Consider the following 16784-nt stretch of genomic DNA (forward strand, 5'->3'; position numbering starts at 1 on the left):
TTTTGACAAAAATATATTTTAAATGTGTTGTAAGATATAAGCATTATACTTAAAGAAATATATTGGCAAGAGAGTACTGAGAGTTAGAAGATTTCCTCTTTCCCTCCATTTTACAAGTGTGTTGAGTTAAACAGGGGTCTCTAAGTGAAAACAAAAAACAAGTTAATTAATAATTATTTGATTAATCTGGGCAAAGTCTTCTCTAGTAATAGCAAAATTGAAGTTGATTATAGTGAAAAAGTAAAGGACTCAATTATAATTTCTTTTCTAAGTCAGTTAGCTTTTAATTCCTTACTTTCAACAAAATTGAAAGAAGACATATAAAACATCAGTGTATGGAACTAATGTTGATAGAAGATACAACCTGGTAGATTATGAAGGATGTCAATGAATTGAGTGGTTTAATAACATTTCCATTTCTACTTTATGAATATAGTTTCTTAAAGCTTACTTCTGTATAAATAATACTAATAGAATTGATAGACTGTCATTCTAGCATTATGTATTATTCATCCATAGGTACATAAATTTGCATCCTCTTCATCTTATTGAGAGATTGATTTTTGTTCAATAAACTGTAATTAACAATTTTAATATATGTACATTATTTTGGCTAATTGTGAATTAATAATAATTTTACTGATAACTCAATCAGGAGAAAAATTATTAATCTTGACTGTCAATTTTTAGATATTTGGTTGCAGAGAAAGTAAGTTATCTATAAAAGGCTTCTAAGCATAAAGCATATTATGCTTTTTTTTTTGAGGAAACAGAATGGGAATATGAATTCAAGGAGAAAATTTCCTACCGTTAAAGAAGAAACATGTTTTGTATTTTATTTTATTTTTTTAAGCATCATGTGGGGTATCAAATTGCTCTGCATTTAGATTCCATTATGGCCTTTTTTTTTTTTTTTGAATAGGGGATGGAACTCAGGGACACTTAACCACTGAGCTATATCCCCAGCTCCTTTTTGCATTTTATTTAGAGACAAGTCTCACTTAGTTGCTTAGGGTCTCGCTAAGTTGCTGAGGCTGGCTCTGAATTCACTATCCTCCTGCCTCAGCCTCCCAAACTGCTGGGATTATAGAGAGGTGCTGCTGGGCCTGGCTGACTAATGGCCTTATTTTTAAACACTATCATTAAAATATTTTAGAAAATATTTATACTTTACAACAATTTAAACTTATAATTTAAAAAAGTAGATGTCAACTTGAAAATGTGGGAAAGGGTACAGTTATTAAAAATTCTTTTGATGATATGCCCTAAATGTAGAGTCACTGAGTTGGAAGATTTAATTGAATCCACTTACAAGGATATGTAGACTGAGGCATCCATCTTATTTTAAGGATAGCCCTGACCCCATGGACCAGGTTCCTTTCTTCTTTGGAATGAATTGAAGAGACCTTGCTTGATCTGTGTGAACCCTTCCCTTTCCTTCTTTCTTTTCATTACTGTGCAGAACATTTTACTTTGGTTAGCAATCTTTGTCTAGGCAAACCTTATTATTACTAATTAGTTTTTTAAGCAAGTGGCCATTGGTTTCAATTTAAAAAATTTGAGTATCTCATGGGAGAAATGGACATAATTAGAAAATGCAAGTAGTTTGCCTTAATACTGGGCCAAATTGTTGGCATTAAAATCTTATCCAAAGCCATGTTAAAGAGGTAATTTTTTATTTTTATTTTATTTTCTTTATTTTTTTAAAATTTTTTGGTACAGGGTATTGAACTTAGTGCTAGACAAATAATCTGCAACTGAAATATACCTCTAGCAACAGGTAATATTAATAGGTTGTTCTGGGTCAGAGTTTGCAAATGGGAAGCTCGTGGGCTGACCATGATTTACTTAATGGGATTTATTTGACCTACACTGTACTTATTTTTAAAAACTAGCTGACCAGTTTTAAAAATCAGGAGATTTCCATCTTCTCTTGGAAAACTGTAGTGTTTAGAAGTGCTGGGCCACATATTCACTGGGCAAGAGCAGACGCTGCCCCATTTAGGCAGAACATAAGTCTCTAAGTTTGCTATTACACTGGTTTTGTCTACACTAGTCTGTTTTACTCATTCATGATGTCTGCCTGACTTCTACAGGTATTTGAGATTGAAGCATTAACTGTAGATAACTAATTGTTTTCCCTTGGGTTAAGAAGGAATCTGCAGAAACCTAAATATTCATACTGTATTATCGTGACCCTATTAAAAACTGCATTCAATAGGTCGTACATTCATACTGTGCCTTTGACTTTCATGGATTGTCACTGAAGTAAATTGTTGTACATGCTTGTGCTTTTGGGGACCTGGCATATTTGTACATTGCTGTTACCACGCAGCTCAGGCAAGACATTTCTCTTGGAATCTGATGAAAACCTTTGTTTCTATTAACAAATTTGTAAATATCTTCTAAAGACAATGAAAATCAAGCAACTTAATTTATGGCTTAATTCTCATATTTCACATTATACATTGTAACCTACATATTTTGGTTCTTTTTCTTTAGTGTTGACCTCTTGGTCTTATTAGTTTCATTGGTCCTCATTTTTTATATGCACATTTGCATATGCACAACTTATTTAACTGAAGCTTTCTCAAATCACATATTTATTGATCCTTTCTTCATTTTTAAAGATGATTAGAGAACCTATTACATTTTGGTTCTACTTATGGGGTTATGTGATTTTGAGTTTTCTGTGCTCTTGTTCTGGTCTATCATGAATAGATTGTAATCTTTTGGGGACAAGGACTTTTATGGTGGTCCTACAGTGCCTGGCATGCAGTGTAAGACTTCCTCTCCATGTAATGCTACCTATTGTATCATGTTCTGTTTTGCGTAGTACAGGATGATGATAACAGCAGAAAAAATACTATTTTTGTTTCAACTCTCTGGAGGAAAAGGATTTTTATCCACAACTCTTGGAAAGCTTGTCAAAAACAATAACAACAAACACACACAAAACCCAAAATATCTATGTGTTAGGTAACTGGGTAGTCAACATTTTCTCTAGTGATCAGGAGGGAGAAAGTAGTTCTGCTGCTTTAAATCTCTAATTAATTTAGTTTCATTTATCTGTCTATGAATTATTAATACCATGGACACAGGCTTCCTAAACTATGTACTATGAGGGAGACCACATAAACTGTCAAAATGACTAATGCCTCTACAAAATCTTTACAAAGGAGAATCTGTAGAAACTCTGCCTAAGTTCATGCAAGTGCACAAGTCTGTGTACTTCTTAGACGTGGCAAAATGTAATCAAAGTCCACATTTATTGTTTGAATTTGCCAAGTTTTCTATGAAGAAAATGTTTTTATTTCTGGCGTAAAGGTAGGAGGCAAGCTGTTGAACACACTTTCTTGACAACTCAGATCCCTGGCTCAGGGTACTGTTTAATGGCTCTGTCCACAGGGCATGCTCACTGCCTCATTTCTAAGGTTAATCACTTGCACTTAATTTCAAGTCATTTTTTTCCACTTTGAAAATTCTGAATGCCTCATTGAGGACGGTAAGTACAATGTGTACCAAGCCTCTGGTTTCAAAGTTCAGCTATCTTTGAGTTATTTGACTAGACAAAAGGTCGAAAGATATCTTTCACAGCAGGGAAAGTGTAATTTTCCATGTCTTTTTGAAATAATTGAAGTGACTTTTCCCAAAAATTTCCATAAATAAATAAATTTTACCAGTGGGACAACTTAATTTTGAGATGCCTCAGCAAAAATTTCAAAAGTAACCCTTTTCCCCTCCTCCTGTAATCCAGTCTCCAGCCTCATTCTTAGTATGTACCCAATGCTTGAAGGACCAGGAGGGGATCCCAGGTTAAAATCAAATATTTCACATTTAGATTAATGGCATGAAAAGTTTTAGCCTCTAAAAAGTCTCTAAATTTGTGAGATTACAACACATACCTCACCTCTGTTATTTAATATTAAGTTGTTTCAGCAAACACTGGGAGAAGAGCTCTGGTGTCTGAGGTCATGCTTTTCAAATCTCTGTTGGGCCCTGCCATAATTTCCTGATTGTATTTCATATCATTTATCCATGTACCTTCCAGCAGATTCTCCTTGTGATGCACATGATTTCTGGGCTCCCACGTGAGGACAACTGTTTATCCTCCAAATCTACCAGGCAATTCTGCACACTGACTTAAACTTCTTGCAAAATCTACCTAGTCAGTTATATTTATAGTTTAGTGTTAGTGTATATTTTTGTGTACTTTGCTCAAAGTTGTTCAGTGTAGATATGAACCTACCAGAGGTTAGACTTAGCTCCCCCAATGGCAAATAGCAATAAAGCATGTGTGGGAGCATGTTATACACCTAAGTCTTGTCCTCCCCTTCCTGCCCATTCACTTGCCCACAGGACTGCCTTCTTTTTATGACCTTGAACAAATGGCAGGGTTTTTTTTTTTGTTTTTTTTTTAGGGTGGGAGGTAGAGGTTTAAAGATTCTGTTTAAGGTATTTGATGCACTATTCCTATTCTTTTAACAGGTCTATCCAGTATGTACCTCTGGCTCATCTCCTAGACTATTTGTGATTAACAATCCCTAGGACTGGTCTAATTTTTTTCATAATTGCTTAATATTTTTATGAGACTCTTCTTTGAACTATGCAAGTATATTCATGATCATTTCCCTGCCTTGTTGCCTTTTGTTTTACTATCACTACCTTCCAGAGCCTGTTTGGCAAAAGTCTATTTCCATAGCCTACTCCATGAACCAGTCTGTATACCCAAATCCTACAGGTCCCTGGGAAACCTTAAAGTGCTTGGTCGCTGATCCCTCCTTCTATACTGCAGCCCATCAGCCACCTCTCATTTCCCAAGGCTTCCATCTGTCTATCAATTCCTTCTCTAGTCCATCCATCGCCTCCTCTTCTCCCTTGGGCAAGTGTGTCGAGTTGTCCCTCCAAGACTCTAAGTCTCTAGTCACGCCAAAGTATCTTGCCAGCCTCACTCACGCCCCAGAGCGAAGGAAGTATCTGTGGATGGTTTCCCGTAGAACCCCTACTCTTGGGCCTCGACTGCGGGACGTGGGTCTGTCCTGTGTCCGTCAGTCCCCAGCTTGCCTCTAATTCGGCAGGAACTTTACTCCGGAGGGGAAGAGAGGAACGGCGGAGTGGGTGCGGTCCAGAACAGAGACTGGCGGGCGCGGGCCCCCGAGGGGTCGCCAGGCGGAGTGGGCGTGCTATCGGGCCGGGGGCGTCGCGGGCTGCCCTGCCCTATAAGGGGCCGAGCCGCCTCTGCCGCCGGGCGGGTGCCGGGCGGACCGCGGCGGCGGCGGCGGCGGCGGCGGCGGCTGCTGCGATTGGCTCAGGCGCCCCATCCGGGGACTGGGCTCGGCGCTGCTCGTTCGCCCTAAAGGTACCAATATGGCGGAGGTGAGCAGGGAAACCGGGCAGGAGCGGCCGGGCTGGAGCTGGCACCCGGCGGCCCCTTTTGACTCCCGAGGCAGCCTGGGGGACCCAGGGATCCTCCCGTGGCCCTACGGGGGGCGGCGCGGCGACGCGGGGGTCGCGGGGCGGCAACGGGCCGCGGCCGGGCCGGCTGGGGGGCGGGAGCGGGCGCGGGAGCGGTCTCCCTCCGGGACTAGGCCGCGGCGGCTCCGGCCCTGGCCCGGCCGGGCGATGGGACCGGACCGAGGCGTCGGTCGTCGGCAACGAGCCCCTGTCCGGGCTCGGTGCTTTGCCGTGTCCCGGGTCGCTGACGCGGCCGCCGGCCCCTCCGCGCCTCCTTTCGGAGCCGGGGTGGGTGGAAACCGGCCGACCGCCCCCCCTCCGCGGCCGGATTGCAAAGCGGGGAGCGGGCTGCGCCACTGCCCTGCGGGAGGAGTGCGTTATGCCCCCAGCCCACAGACCCGGGCTGCGGCGCGAAGGAGCCGCTCGCTCCACTTTGCTCCGGGTGCGGAGAGGAGCGGGATGCGCGGCCGCCGGGCTTCACGGGCGAAGAGCGGGACTCCCCGCCCCGCAGCCCGGGAGGTGCGAGCGCCCCTGGGGTGAAGGGGGCAGACCTGGACCCTTGACGCCCTCCCCAGGAGAGCGGCTAGATAGTCCCTTTTTCTGGGTGGAGGGGGAATGCTGGGCAATCGAAACTGCCTGGGCTCTCTCCCCCGGGACTAGTGAGCTGGGGGGAGGGGGCGGCGGCGATAGGAGCCCCTCTGCAGGAGCTGGCTGGGCCGAGGGGCGAGCTGGCGGGCCCTGAGAGAGACTGAACATCCTGGGAGGAACCAGTATCCCCCGGACTGAGAGGCCGCGTCTCAGGATTCGGAAGAGGATGGGGAGCTCCTGCTTTGGTTTGGGGACGAGTGTCCGGTTCGAGCCGGCCTATGCTCCCGGCAGAGGACAGCCCCCGAGTTGGGGCTCCCGGGCCCTCAGGGGCAGACACGCTCTTAGAAGGCGATTCCCTTCCAGGAAAGGGTTGCGTTTCGAGGAGTTGCCTGGGGCCGTGGAGAGCTGGGTGGGAATTGGGGGACTCCCAAGTTGCCAGGGATGGGGGACTGATGCCGTGAGCCCACTCTCTGGGTTTTGCTTCTTCGTTCTGAAACTTGCTGAGCTTTAGAAAGCCGCTTTCAGTTGCCTGTTAGATTCTGGGTTTCGTCCCGGGTCTGCGAGTTTGTACACTGGGGACTCGAGGAGGAAGGCGAGGCAGCCAAGAGGGGGCCCGAAAGGGGCCGGGAGCGATCCGAGCGAAGCTACGTCTTGCACTTTTTGGCAGCTGCGGAGGAGCGCTCGGCTCCGCCCCCTCTGCGCCCTGTTGCCGGAGCTGCCTCTTTTCCTGGCTACGCGAACTAACCTCACGTTTTCTTCTCTTTCTCTCCTAGGCTTCTTTTGGAAGTTCGAGCCCAGGTTTGTCCTATTTTTTACCTCTTCAGTGGGTCCCAGAGGTTAATGGGGTCTTGAAGGCATGTTGGTAAAGAATTCTGCTTGGAAAATTATACTGTAGTTTTTCATCGTTAAGAATTTCAGTGTGCATTTGATAATTAAATTAAGGATTTCAGTGTGCATTTGGTAATTAAATTGTTCGAGAAAGGAACAGTTATACTCTTCTTTCCCCCTTGCATGTTGAAAAATACACCTTGTTACAAAGCTGCTGATAGACAAGTGAGCTTTTAAATAGTGTCTTTAATTTTCACATATGTTTTCCTCCAAGTCCAAAACAGTGAGTACCAAATCAACTTTTAACCAACTTTTGCAGTTTGGATTTTAGTTTCTGTTTGTTCGAGAAATTGATCTCTACTTTTTCTGAATTTGGTGGCTGCTTAGGTTGATTGGTAACTGGAACTCCCCATCTCCTCTAAGTCTCCTTTTCATAATTGAGAAATGTCTATAGTTTGTGTGAAAACTGAGAGTTAAAGCTATCTTTAAAACACACATATATTCCAAATTTGGCACAGAAGAGGGGTGATAGAAGATTTTTGAGCTGAGACAACATTAGAGCTTCTGGAAGTGTTTCTTGATCTTTTTGAGGTTAGAAGCTCTTGTTAGGATTTGATAAAAATAAGGGACTCTCCCTGAATGCTCTAGATAGGCATAGTTATACACAGAGTGGGGGCTTGTGGGATCCCTGAAGCTGATCCATGGCGAGGAACTTTCCTCCTGTGCTAAGATATAAGGTGTCTTTGTTTCAACTTCTCATCCTCTTTCCAGTTCCCCTCTTAACAGCCACTTTCTCCTGTCATAGGGTCCAGGGAAAGCACCTCTGGATCTGTCCACTTCCCTTAGTTCACCTAGAGACTTTTAAATCATGCTGCTAAAGAATCATAACGTAGTGGAGTGTGTATGAGCTCCCAAGTTTTTCATTGCATATTGCCATAGAATGAACAACTCATTATTTTTGCAATATTACTTTTTGTATTTAGTCAAAGGTCTTACTTGATTATCCTTTTGGGTATTATAATTAACACTAAATTGAAGGAATTTATGATTACTTTAAAAATAGCTATCTATACATTAAAAATTGTTTTCAAAAGTTTTGCTAATTTTGAGACAAACATTTCTTTGTTATGACTGATTTCAGGGAAAGAATATTTATGTACATGATGCCAAACATCTGGATGATAATGGAAATTTTCCATTTTGCATCACTGTTTGTTAGAAGTTGTGATCTAAATAAAAAGGCAAAACACAGTGTGCTGTTGATGTCTAAACAGACACTTATAACCTGTTTTTAATCAGTTCGCCAATTTTTAAAGAGAAATTTGGAACTAAAAGAAATTCTTAAGTCAATTCAGCCAACCTTATGTGTTTTACAAATGAAAAGCTTGAGCTACACCCAGTAAATTTAAATAGGTCCATGAAAGCCAAGGACAAAGCCAGGAATAGGTCCTCAGGCCCTTCTGTTTTATGCAGGACACTTTGACAAAGCAATAGTAGTTTGTAGGAATTCCTTAGAAAAGAAAATCTGTAATGGGTGCATGTTCTGTTATTGAGCTAGTTAATAAATGCTCATCTTTGTCTTTAAAATTAAGTTAAGCCACACCTACTTCATCATGTTTTTCAGATGAGCAGATAATATTTTCAACTGCAAAGAAATAGCATCGTAATGTAAGCTTTCTAAAGAATTAAGTACCATAGAAATTGTATTCTTCTTAGGACTAATAGAGTTTTCTGAACTCAGAATCAGAAACATTGAATTTTATCTGTAGTTTTTCCATAGTGAAAAAATTTTAGCCTATTTCACTGTTTTGGTAATGATCTCACATTGTGTTTAAATGTTTGAAATTTTAAAATATTAGTTTGGCTCAAAGTAGATTAACTTTTTCTTCTCCAAATTCTGATATTACTTTCCCTCCATATTCTTGAAAGTTGCTGGTCTAATTGAATTAGATGTTAGAATAAAACATGGAGGAAGGGCTGTTTTTTATAAATCATATTTCATTCTCTTGGGATTATGGATTTTTATTCATTTCTTTTTGTTTTTGGAATATTCAGTTGACTTCCTATTTGCTATTAAAAATTATTATAATTTTATAAATAAGTGTGAATTGGCCAAAACAACTGGCAATGGGTTATGTCTTCTAAAACTTTCAGATAATGATTTTTCTGTGGTCTCTTTGTATAATTCTAACAACTGTATTAGTAATCTAAAGTAAAGCATAGATTTGTAGTTTAATACTTGACTGACTGATGCTGGGGAGCTTGAAATACTGTTATACATATGTAAATTATACAGTGCTTTTAAAAACTAAATTTCTGAATAGCTGTTTCACAGAAATTTGATTTTTGTCCTATAAGCAAAATTTCTGTTGAGTTTTGTGTCTTCATTTGAGGGTTAAAATTTGGTAAAATTTACATTCTCTTCTGAAGTGTTAGACTTCATGGATAGTGGATTCTTGAGACGTTTTCCATTCCTGGAAATTTAATCCTTTTGACATTTGCCTTTGTTTTTAAACAAATGTCTTAAATTAACTAATAAGCAAGTTTCATTGCTTTTCTGTTGGAATATTTGTTTAAGACCACGCCATTTAAATCACTTTACTGGTATTGTAAGTTGGACCCCTTGTAAAAGTGTTTGTAAATTATTCTGCCTTGTTCTTTTCCTGATTTTAGTATCTTTTCAGAATCACATGGTCTTACTTTATAACCTATAAAATATATAGTAAATTTATAGGAACACATTTTTATTTTGTAAATAACCTTGTGAATATGTTAAGTGATTCAGTTTGTTTCATTCCAGTTGGGTCTTTGTCTTCTGAGGATCATGATTTTGACCCCACTGCTGAGATGTTGGTCCATGACTATGATGATGAAAGAACTCTTGAAGAAGAAGAGATGATGGATGAGGGTAAAAACTTCAGTTCTGAAATTGAAGACTTAGAAAAGGTAAAGGTTTTACTTTAGTATTTTAACACAAACTTTTGGTAAAAATTTTGAAATACTCTTGTAAATTATTTTGCAATTTACCTGAAATAAAAGTAGCATATGCATATTTCTTTTTTTAACCTCACTTTTTAGAATGTCAGTGGTTTTCTCATTTTGAGAGTATCATAATAAATATTTTTTAATTTTTCAAAATTAATTTATATCTGTCAAACTAATTTTTTAGCTTATCAGCACAGTGAAATAGGTATATGCAGTCCTCTAACACAAGAGAAAAGTGAAATATAAGAAATCTAGACCCTAAACTCAATTTTGAATCCCATCCAGCCTTCTTTTCATTATATCCATACCATTCTGTTGAGGGTAAAACTAAGTAGTATAGTAGATACAGGAAGAAGTCTTTTTCTTCATAAAACTTATAAAGACACTGGAAAAGTTTTACTGTATTTTCAAATGTAGATCAGTGATATGCCATCCCCTATCCTCTAGTCATCTTTTAAAAAGTTGTTAGGATTGAATGTATATATAACTTATTTATTTATTTATTCAGTACCAGGGATTAAATCCAGGGGTACTTAACTTAACCACTGAGCCATATCCTCAGCACTTTCTATTTTAATTTTTAAATTTTGAGACAGGGTCTCGTTAAGTTGCTAAGGGCCTAGCTAAGTTGCTAAGGCTGGCTTTGAACTTGTGATCTTCCTCCTGAGCCGCTGGGAGTATAGGAATGTACCACTGTGCCTGGCTTGGTTTATAACTCTTTAAACCCAAAATCAATACAAAGAAATGAGCTGTACTTTAAATCTACATTTATACTAGGACAATAGAGAAAGGCCTTCATAGTAGTCAGCTTGAAAACTCTAGGATTATACTTACCTATAAATTAACCTTACTGAAAATTTCTAATTAGCTCAGAAAAAAAATTATTATTCAGGAATAATATTGAATAATACTATCCTAAGTTCTTTTTTTTTTCGGGGATTGAAACCACCAAGTCACATCCCCAGCCCTTTTTTGTATTTTATTTAGACACAGGGTCTCACTTAGTTGCTTAGGGCCTCACTATGTTGCTAAGGCTGGCTTTGAACCTGCTATCCTCCTTCCTCAGCCTCTTGGGCTTCTGGAATTTCAGGTGTGCACCACTGTGCCTGGCTCTTCTAAGTTCTTATATCTCTCTTTTTTATAGAAGGTAAAGCACCCTCTTATATAATCTCCTCTACTTAGTATCTTTGTGAGTCAGGGGTGGGGTGTTACTGCATTTCTTTCTTCATGTTAATGCACAGAGAAACAGAAGGCAAATTCTTCAGGGCCTGACATTTTCTAAACACATTCAGTCATTTGGTTAGTTATTCAACATGATCTCAGATTTAGACTTATTCACTTAATAGTATATCCTATAAAAGCCAAATTTATGAGTATTAAACTAAAAATACCATGAAATACTTGGTTGAAAAAGAAGTCTTTTGCCTGCTTCTCCTTTCAGTGTGGTGATAAAATGTCACCTGTTGATGACAAAAGATGCCAAAGAGTCTCAAACTCTACCTTGCCTTTATTCAGGCAATTCCTTCTTACTTCTTATGAATGGGTATCCTAGAATAACTGAGAATTAACAATCTAGCTGATGTTGTCACTAAGTCAGGGTCTGTCGTACATCCTGGAATTAGAAAAATGAACAGTTTGACAATGTTCCTGAACTCTAGGAGCTTATAATCTAATATAGGGTGGCAGTGGGAACAAGGTTTTTAACATGATATCCTTGTGACAACTATGGAAGAAGGAAGCAATGAAAGGTATGGGAGGAAGGATGTATAGATTGTATAAAATATGTTTAGCCTTGTATGAAAGTTCAGGGAAGCATAGATAATACTTCTCTCCTATGTTGTAAGTTAGAATTGCTGCTATGGGCATGTTTTATGGGGATGGGGCAGAAGTCTCAAGTGGTCTCATGATAATGTGTTTGTTGTTAAAAGCATACAGATAGCAATCTAGTTTAACATCATGTAAGAAATGTTTGATAGAAATACAGTTGGTCGCAGTGGTTCACAACTGGTTCTAGTTACTTGGGAAGCTGAGGCAGGAGGTTTCCAAGTTTGAGGCCAGACCTAGCAACTTGGTGAGATCCTGTCTCAAAAAATAAAAAAGGGCTAGAGATGTAACTCAGTGGTAGAACACCTCTGGTTTCAATACCCAGTACCAGAAAAAAAAGAAGGACGTCAGACTACATTTTAGTATGCAAATAAATAGCTGTTTGTCAATAAAATAGAACTGTGTTACATTTATTATGTTAAATTACTTACTACTGGAGCATGGATAATCTGGTGGTGATGTTTATAGGATGGCAAGATTATTTATTTGTTTATATTTATGTGGTGCTAGGGATTGAACTCAGGGCCTTATACATGTCAGGTAAGGCAAGTACTCTACCAGCTGAGCTATACCCCTACACAAGATTTTATTTTTCAGATTTTAAGTTTTATTCTTTGAGAGGCTGTAATAATATATGCCTTGGTCTGTGTTGAGTGAGTTTCAAAAGGGAATTGCGTGCATGCCTGTCGTCCCACTACTTGAGAGGCAAAGGTAGGAAGATCACTTGAGACCAGTCTGGGCAACATAGCAAGAACCTGTCTCAAAAAAAAGAATAGGTAAACACAAAAAGTAAAATAGAAGATAGATTGAAGTAATCAACAGTAAATTTACTAGCTTAGCTATTCACAGAAACAACCTTTTTTTTTTTAAATTAATTTATTTATTTTTATTGGTTCAAAACATTACAAAGCTCTTGACATATCATATTTCATACATTCACAGAAACAACCTTGTCCCTCCTCCTGTGGTTTTTTATTTTGTTTAGTAAATATTGATAATTAAATTTTTTGTAATGTCACTAAGTTTATATATTCAGAAAAATCCTATGTCCTTAAAGTGTTTTAGCTTCTCAGTATGTACTTGGATAGTAGCTTCTTGGCAAAATACGGATGACCTTTAAATAAATCCTAGAAAGACCCAAGAGCTGTGTCTTCATTCAGAAAGCTGATCCTTCTCATGGAGCAGTGAATAAAAAGAGCTATTTCTACTTACTTCCTCTGATTTACACTTCTTATCTGTAGTAAACATAACAGTAATCTCTATTCTTTATTGATTTGTAATGAAAATGAACATGAATAAAAGACAAATATTGAGAGGAGTATTAAATTTTTAGAAGAAATTATTTCTTTTGATTATATATCGTAATTTATTGCTAGAACAATGATTTAGGTATTGGTGCATGTTAACAGTCTTGGGGCATGATGTGAATATTTAAATAAATTATAAATAAGTTTTTATGTCATGGTAAATAAATTTGATTGTCAGTTGTAAGTACAGCTTTTATTTTAGTGCTTGTAAATTTTGGGCTCTTGTGGAAATTTTTCCATATCATGTGGTACAGAAAATAAGAGAGGTACAAAATCAGTTTTCTTATAGTAGCTCTTTGGTAAGTATGTGACTAGATTATGTAACTAGATTGTAATTTTTAAAAATACTAAAGGGTTTATCATAATTTTGTATATTTTAATTTTTTCATATTATTGCTTTCTGAATGCTTTTAATTTAATAGTTCTAGGTAAGATCTAGAACTTCTATTTACTTATTTTTTTGCCGCTGGGAATTGGACCCAGGAGCACTTTACCACTGAGTTCTACTCCCAAGTTCTTTTAATTTTTTATTTTGTGACAAGGTCTCACTAAAATGCTGATGCTGGCTTCGAACTTGTGATCTTTTTGCCTCAACCTCCTGAGTCCCTGATGTGAGCTAAAACGCCCAGTGGATCTAGAACTTTTAAAATTGTTCTTAACCATTCCTGCTTTAATAAAAATATAGATTTTCCCCTGATGTTTAAAAATTACTCCCAAATTCAGAAAAGTATAAATAAATGAGAAAGTTTAAAAAAATTATCATTAATGCCACTTAAACTTTTTAGCATAGATGCTTTAAAAAATTGAAAATTAAGTAATTGTTTTACAAGGTATTAAACAGATGTTACATTAGTTACTAAAATTGATCTGCACCTCACAGTCATGTTTGACCTATCCAGCAACGCCATCAGATGTATCAGATGAGTATTGGCAGTATTTCCTTGGCTCAGAGGCCTTATTGAGTGTAAGATGTACCATTGCTTTAGAAATAGTGTAGATGGGTTCAAGGACGAATATAATTTGTTAATAAGGAGTTGCATCCTAGTTTCTGAAATTTGAGGCTGTGCTTCATAGAACGAAGGAAATAATGGTATTTTCCTTTTTACAGATAAGAAAATGGAGGTGAAAGGGATTAGGTGATTGCTCAGGGTAATTGTTAGCAATTATAGTGTCCTCTGTCTCTAAATTTTACACTTTTCTAATATAGACTTTCCACTTATAAAGAAGTTTGTTGACAATTGTGATTAGACTGTGTCACTTAGAATTAAGTAGGTTTAATAAAATGTCCCCCAAAATAAGGCAGGAGAGAAAAATCTCTCTACCTGGGACGAGGTGCTAGATAAAACTTCTAAGTGAATCTCACCACTACAGATCCTTAAAGACCTTGAAATATACTAATTCAGTTTTGAAAAAATTGTTTTTATTCTTCAGAGGACTGAGTACATTATGGATAGACTGTGATAGAAAGTTCATATATTAAGTGCTTCAGAGACAGGATTCACCTTTTCCAGTTTTAACAGTTTTATAATAGATAATTTGTATTTTAAAACCAGTCCCCTCTAGAGAATCTACAGAGTGGCATTCCTTGAACTTAGTAAGGAGGTTACCACTAAGGTGGTTATCATCTCCTTCAACGAATCATCATGCTTGTGTCTTTGCAGAGAAAGGAGGGTTTTTCACGAGTGACGACCAAGAATCTCCTCTTTCTTCCACACAAACTTTTATTCTTTTCCCTCCTGTCCCAGATCACATCCGTCCTGCCCTTAGTTTATTATAGTTTAAAATTTTTTTTTTAATTTAAACATAGAACCTTACTGATGTGCTTTCCACATTTGGAAGATGTTATCTCTGACCCCATTTTGCCCTCATTCTCCAGTTTCAGAGATGTATATGTACTCTCTCTCCTCCCATTCCAGTCCTAGCTTGACTTCTTCCACCTCACTACACTATAAAGTCACTGATTGCCAAATGCTAAGAATTCTTGTCTATTTATCTCATTTGAGTTCTCTTTGGTATTTGACCCAAGTGACCATCCCTGGTTTTTCCACGCTTGCTTATTTATAAAATCCTGCTTTCTCCTAGTTCTGCTTCTACTCTCAGATGTTTCCCTTTCTCATTTATGGACTTGTCTGTCTTTGCCCACATAGTATTTGATGACATTCTCCCAACCCTTAGCTTTTTGTCCTTTCTGGGTGATCCCATTCAAGCCTACAGCTTCAGCTTTTGCCTTAAACTCATTACCATGTTAAACCCTTGAGTTTGTGTTTCTATCTTATAATGGTGCTACAGGTCTCTAACTTCCTGGGCCAGAAATCTTGCAGTTCTTTTATACTCCTATGTTGCTTTCATTTCCTCTATCAATTAAGTCAAGAAATCAATTCTTTTTTCTAAATTTAGAAAATAATTATCTTCCTTAGTTCAGATTCTTATTCTTCTACTTCCCTAGAATATTTTTTCTAAAATGCAAATCATGCTCAAGATTTTTTAGACATATATCCTGTTGCCTATAGAGTAATAGGTCTGAAAGGTCTTCTAATAAAGCATAGATCCCCTCTCTTTTCTCTCTGCCCTCTCTGTGGGTGAGCTCATCAACTCCTGTGGCTTTAAATATCATCTAGATGCTAATGAATGCCAGATTTATATCTTTAGCCCAGCCTGATTCTCTAAGCTCCAGGCTCATGGCCAACTTGACTTTTCTACTTGGATGTCTCAGTTCTCTCAAACTTAACTTGTGTCTTCTGCAGAACTCTTATTTTTTTTTTCCTTCAAAAACCTTTTATTCCTTTAGTCTTTTCGTCTCACTTATTATCTAGAGGTTACTACCCTCTGGAGACTTGTTCAAATAGAAATCTGCAGATTTGTCTTTCCCTCTCCCTTCACTCCCACATCTAGTAACCTGTTTGATTCCACTCCAAGATATATCTCATCTATTCATTTCTGTTTATGTCTATATCATTACCTTAGATCAGCATGAAGCTCCTTAAGTGATCTTTGTATCTCTCCACTCCCCACCCTGCTGACTTTTCTTCATGTAGCTGCCCAGTATTTTTAAAAGAAATAATGTTATATCTCTCCAGTTTTTTAATTCTCCAGGGGTTTCTCATTGCTCTGTGAATAAAGTCCAAGTTCCTTTCCCTGGCCACAGGTCTCCCTCTGATCTGTCCCAACCTCTTTTGCCATTCTTCTCTTGAGTCCCTCTTCATTCTACTCACTGAGTTTTGGCCACTCAGTTTAGTGGCAGTTATCTTCAGGCTTCACAGGTCTTTTCCTTGGCTTGAAATGCTCTTTAGGAGATTGGCCATATCTCAGACTTTGAGCCTCATCTGAAGATCTTTTCCTGTCTTTCTCTGTTACTCTATAAAATGGACCCCTAATGTTACTCTGTATCTCAGGGTTTGTTGTGTTTCCTTTTTAGTGATCATAATTGGCAGTTCTATATGCGTATATATTATTAGTACTCTCTAGACTATAAGCTGTAACAGGGCAAGCAAGGCCTGTGTTTCATACCAGCATCTGACATGATGGCCTTCTGGCATACACTCAGTGCTCAGTGGTCATGGACGCACCTCCCTTGGACACGTCCCTTATCTGTCAAAAGACTCTTCTTTTTTTAAGAGTTAACTCATTGCTTTCCCTCTCTGTGTATATCTCTGCTTTGATATCATTTTTCCTGGGGTGTAGGTTTCCCTTCTTTGTATTTACAAACTCATAGCACTAATTCTAGAATTGGGCATTGCAGCCATTACATTGTTTTATAATTGTTGACTTGACAGTTTCTCTCACCAGCACTGAATTATT

General features: G+C 38.5%; 2 protein-coding genes across 3 annotated transcripts in view; one reads left to right on the forward strand and one right to left on the reverse strand.

Moving 5' to 3' along the window:
• The first annotated feature begins 5344 nt into the window (after nt 1–5344).
• The window catches only part of Mier3 (MIER family member 3), a 30434-nt gene continuing 18994 nt past the window's right edge, over nt 5345–16784 (forward strand). For both annotated transcript variants that reach the window (XM_027938164.3, XM_071612595.1), the window contains exons 1-3: nt 5345–5376; nt 6816–6840; nt 9671–9816. In XM_027938164.3, the coding sequence (XP_027793965.1) occupies nt 5368–5376; nt 6816–6840; nt 9671–9816 (180 nt within the window). In that variant the 5' untranslated portion in view covers nt 5345–5367. The remainder of the gene's footprint in view (nt 5377–6815; nt 6841–9670; nt 9817–16784) is intronic.
• Setd9 (SET domain containing 9) overlaps nt 9722–16784 on the reverse strand; it is a 36193-nt gene continuing 29130 nt past the window's right edge. Inside the window, exon 6 of the mRNA XM_071612596.1 lies at nt 9722–9806. Within this exon, the coding sequence (XP_071468697.1) occupies nt 9788–9806 (19 nt within the window). The 3' untranslated portion in view covers nt 9722–9787. The remainder of the gene's footprint in view (nt 9807–16784) is intronic.

The sequence above is a fragment of the Marmota flaviventris genome, chromosome 5, assembly GCF_047511675.1.
Source record: "Marmota flaviventris isolate mMarFla1 chromosome 5, mMarFla1.hap1, whole genome shotgun sequence".
NCBI classification, from domain to species: Eukaryota; Metazoa; Chordata; class Mammalia; order Rodentia; family Sciuridae; genus Marmota; species Marmota flaviventris.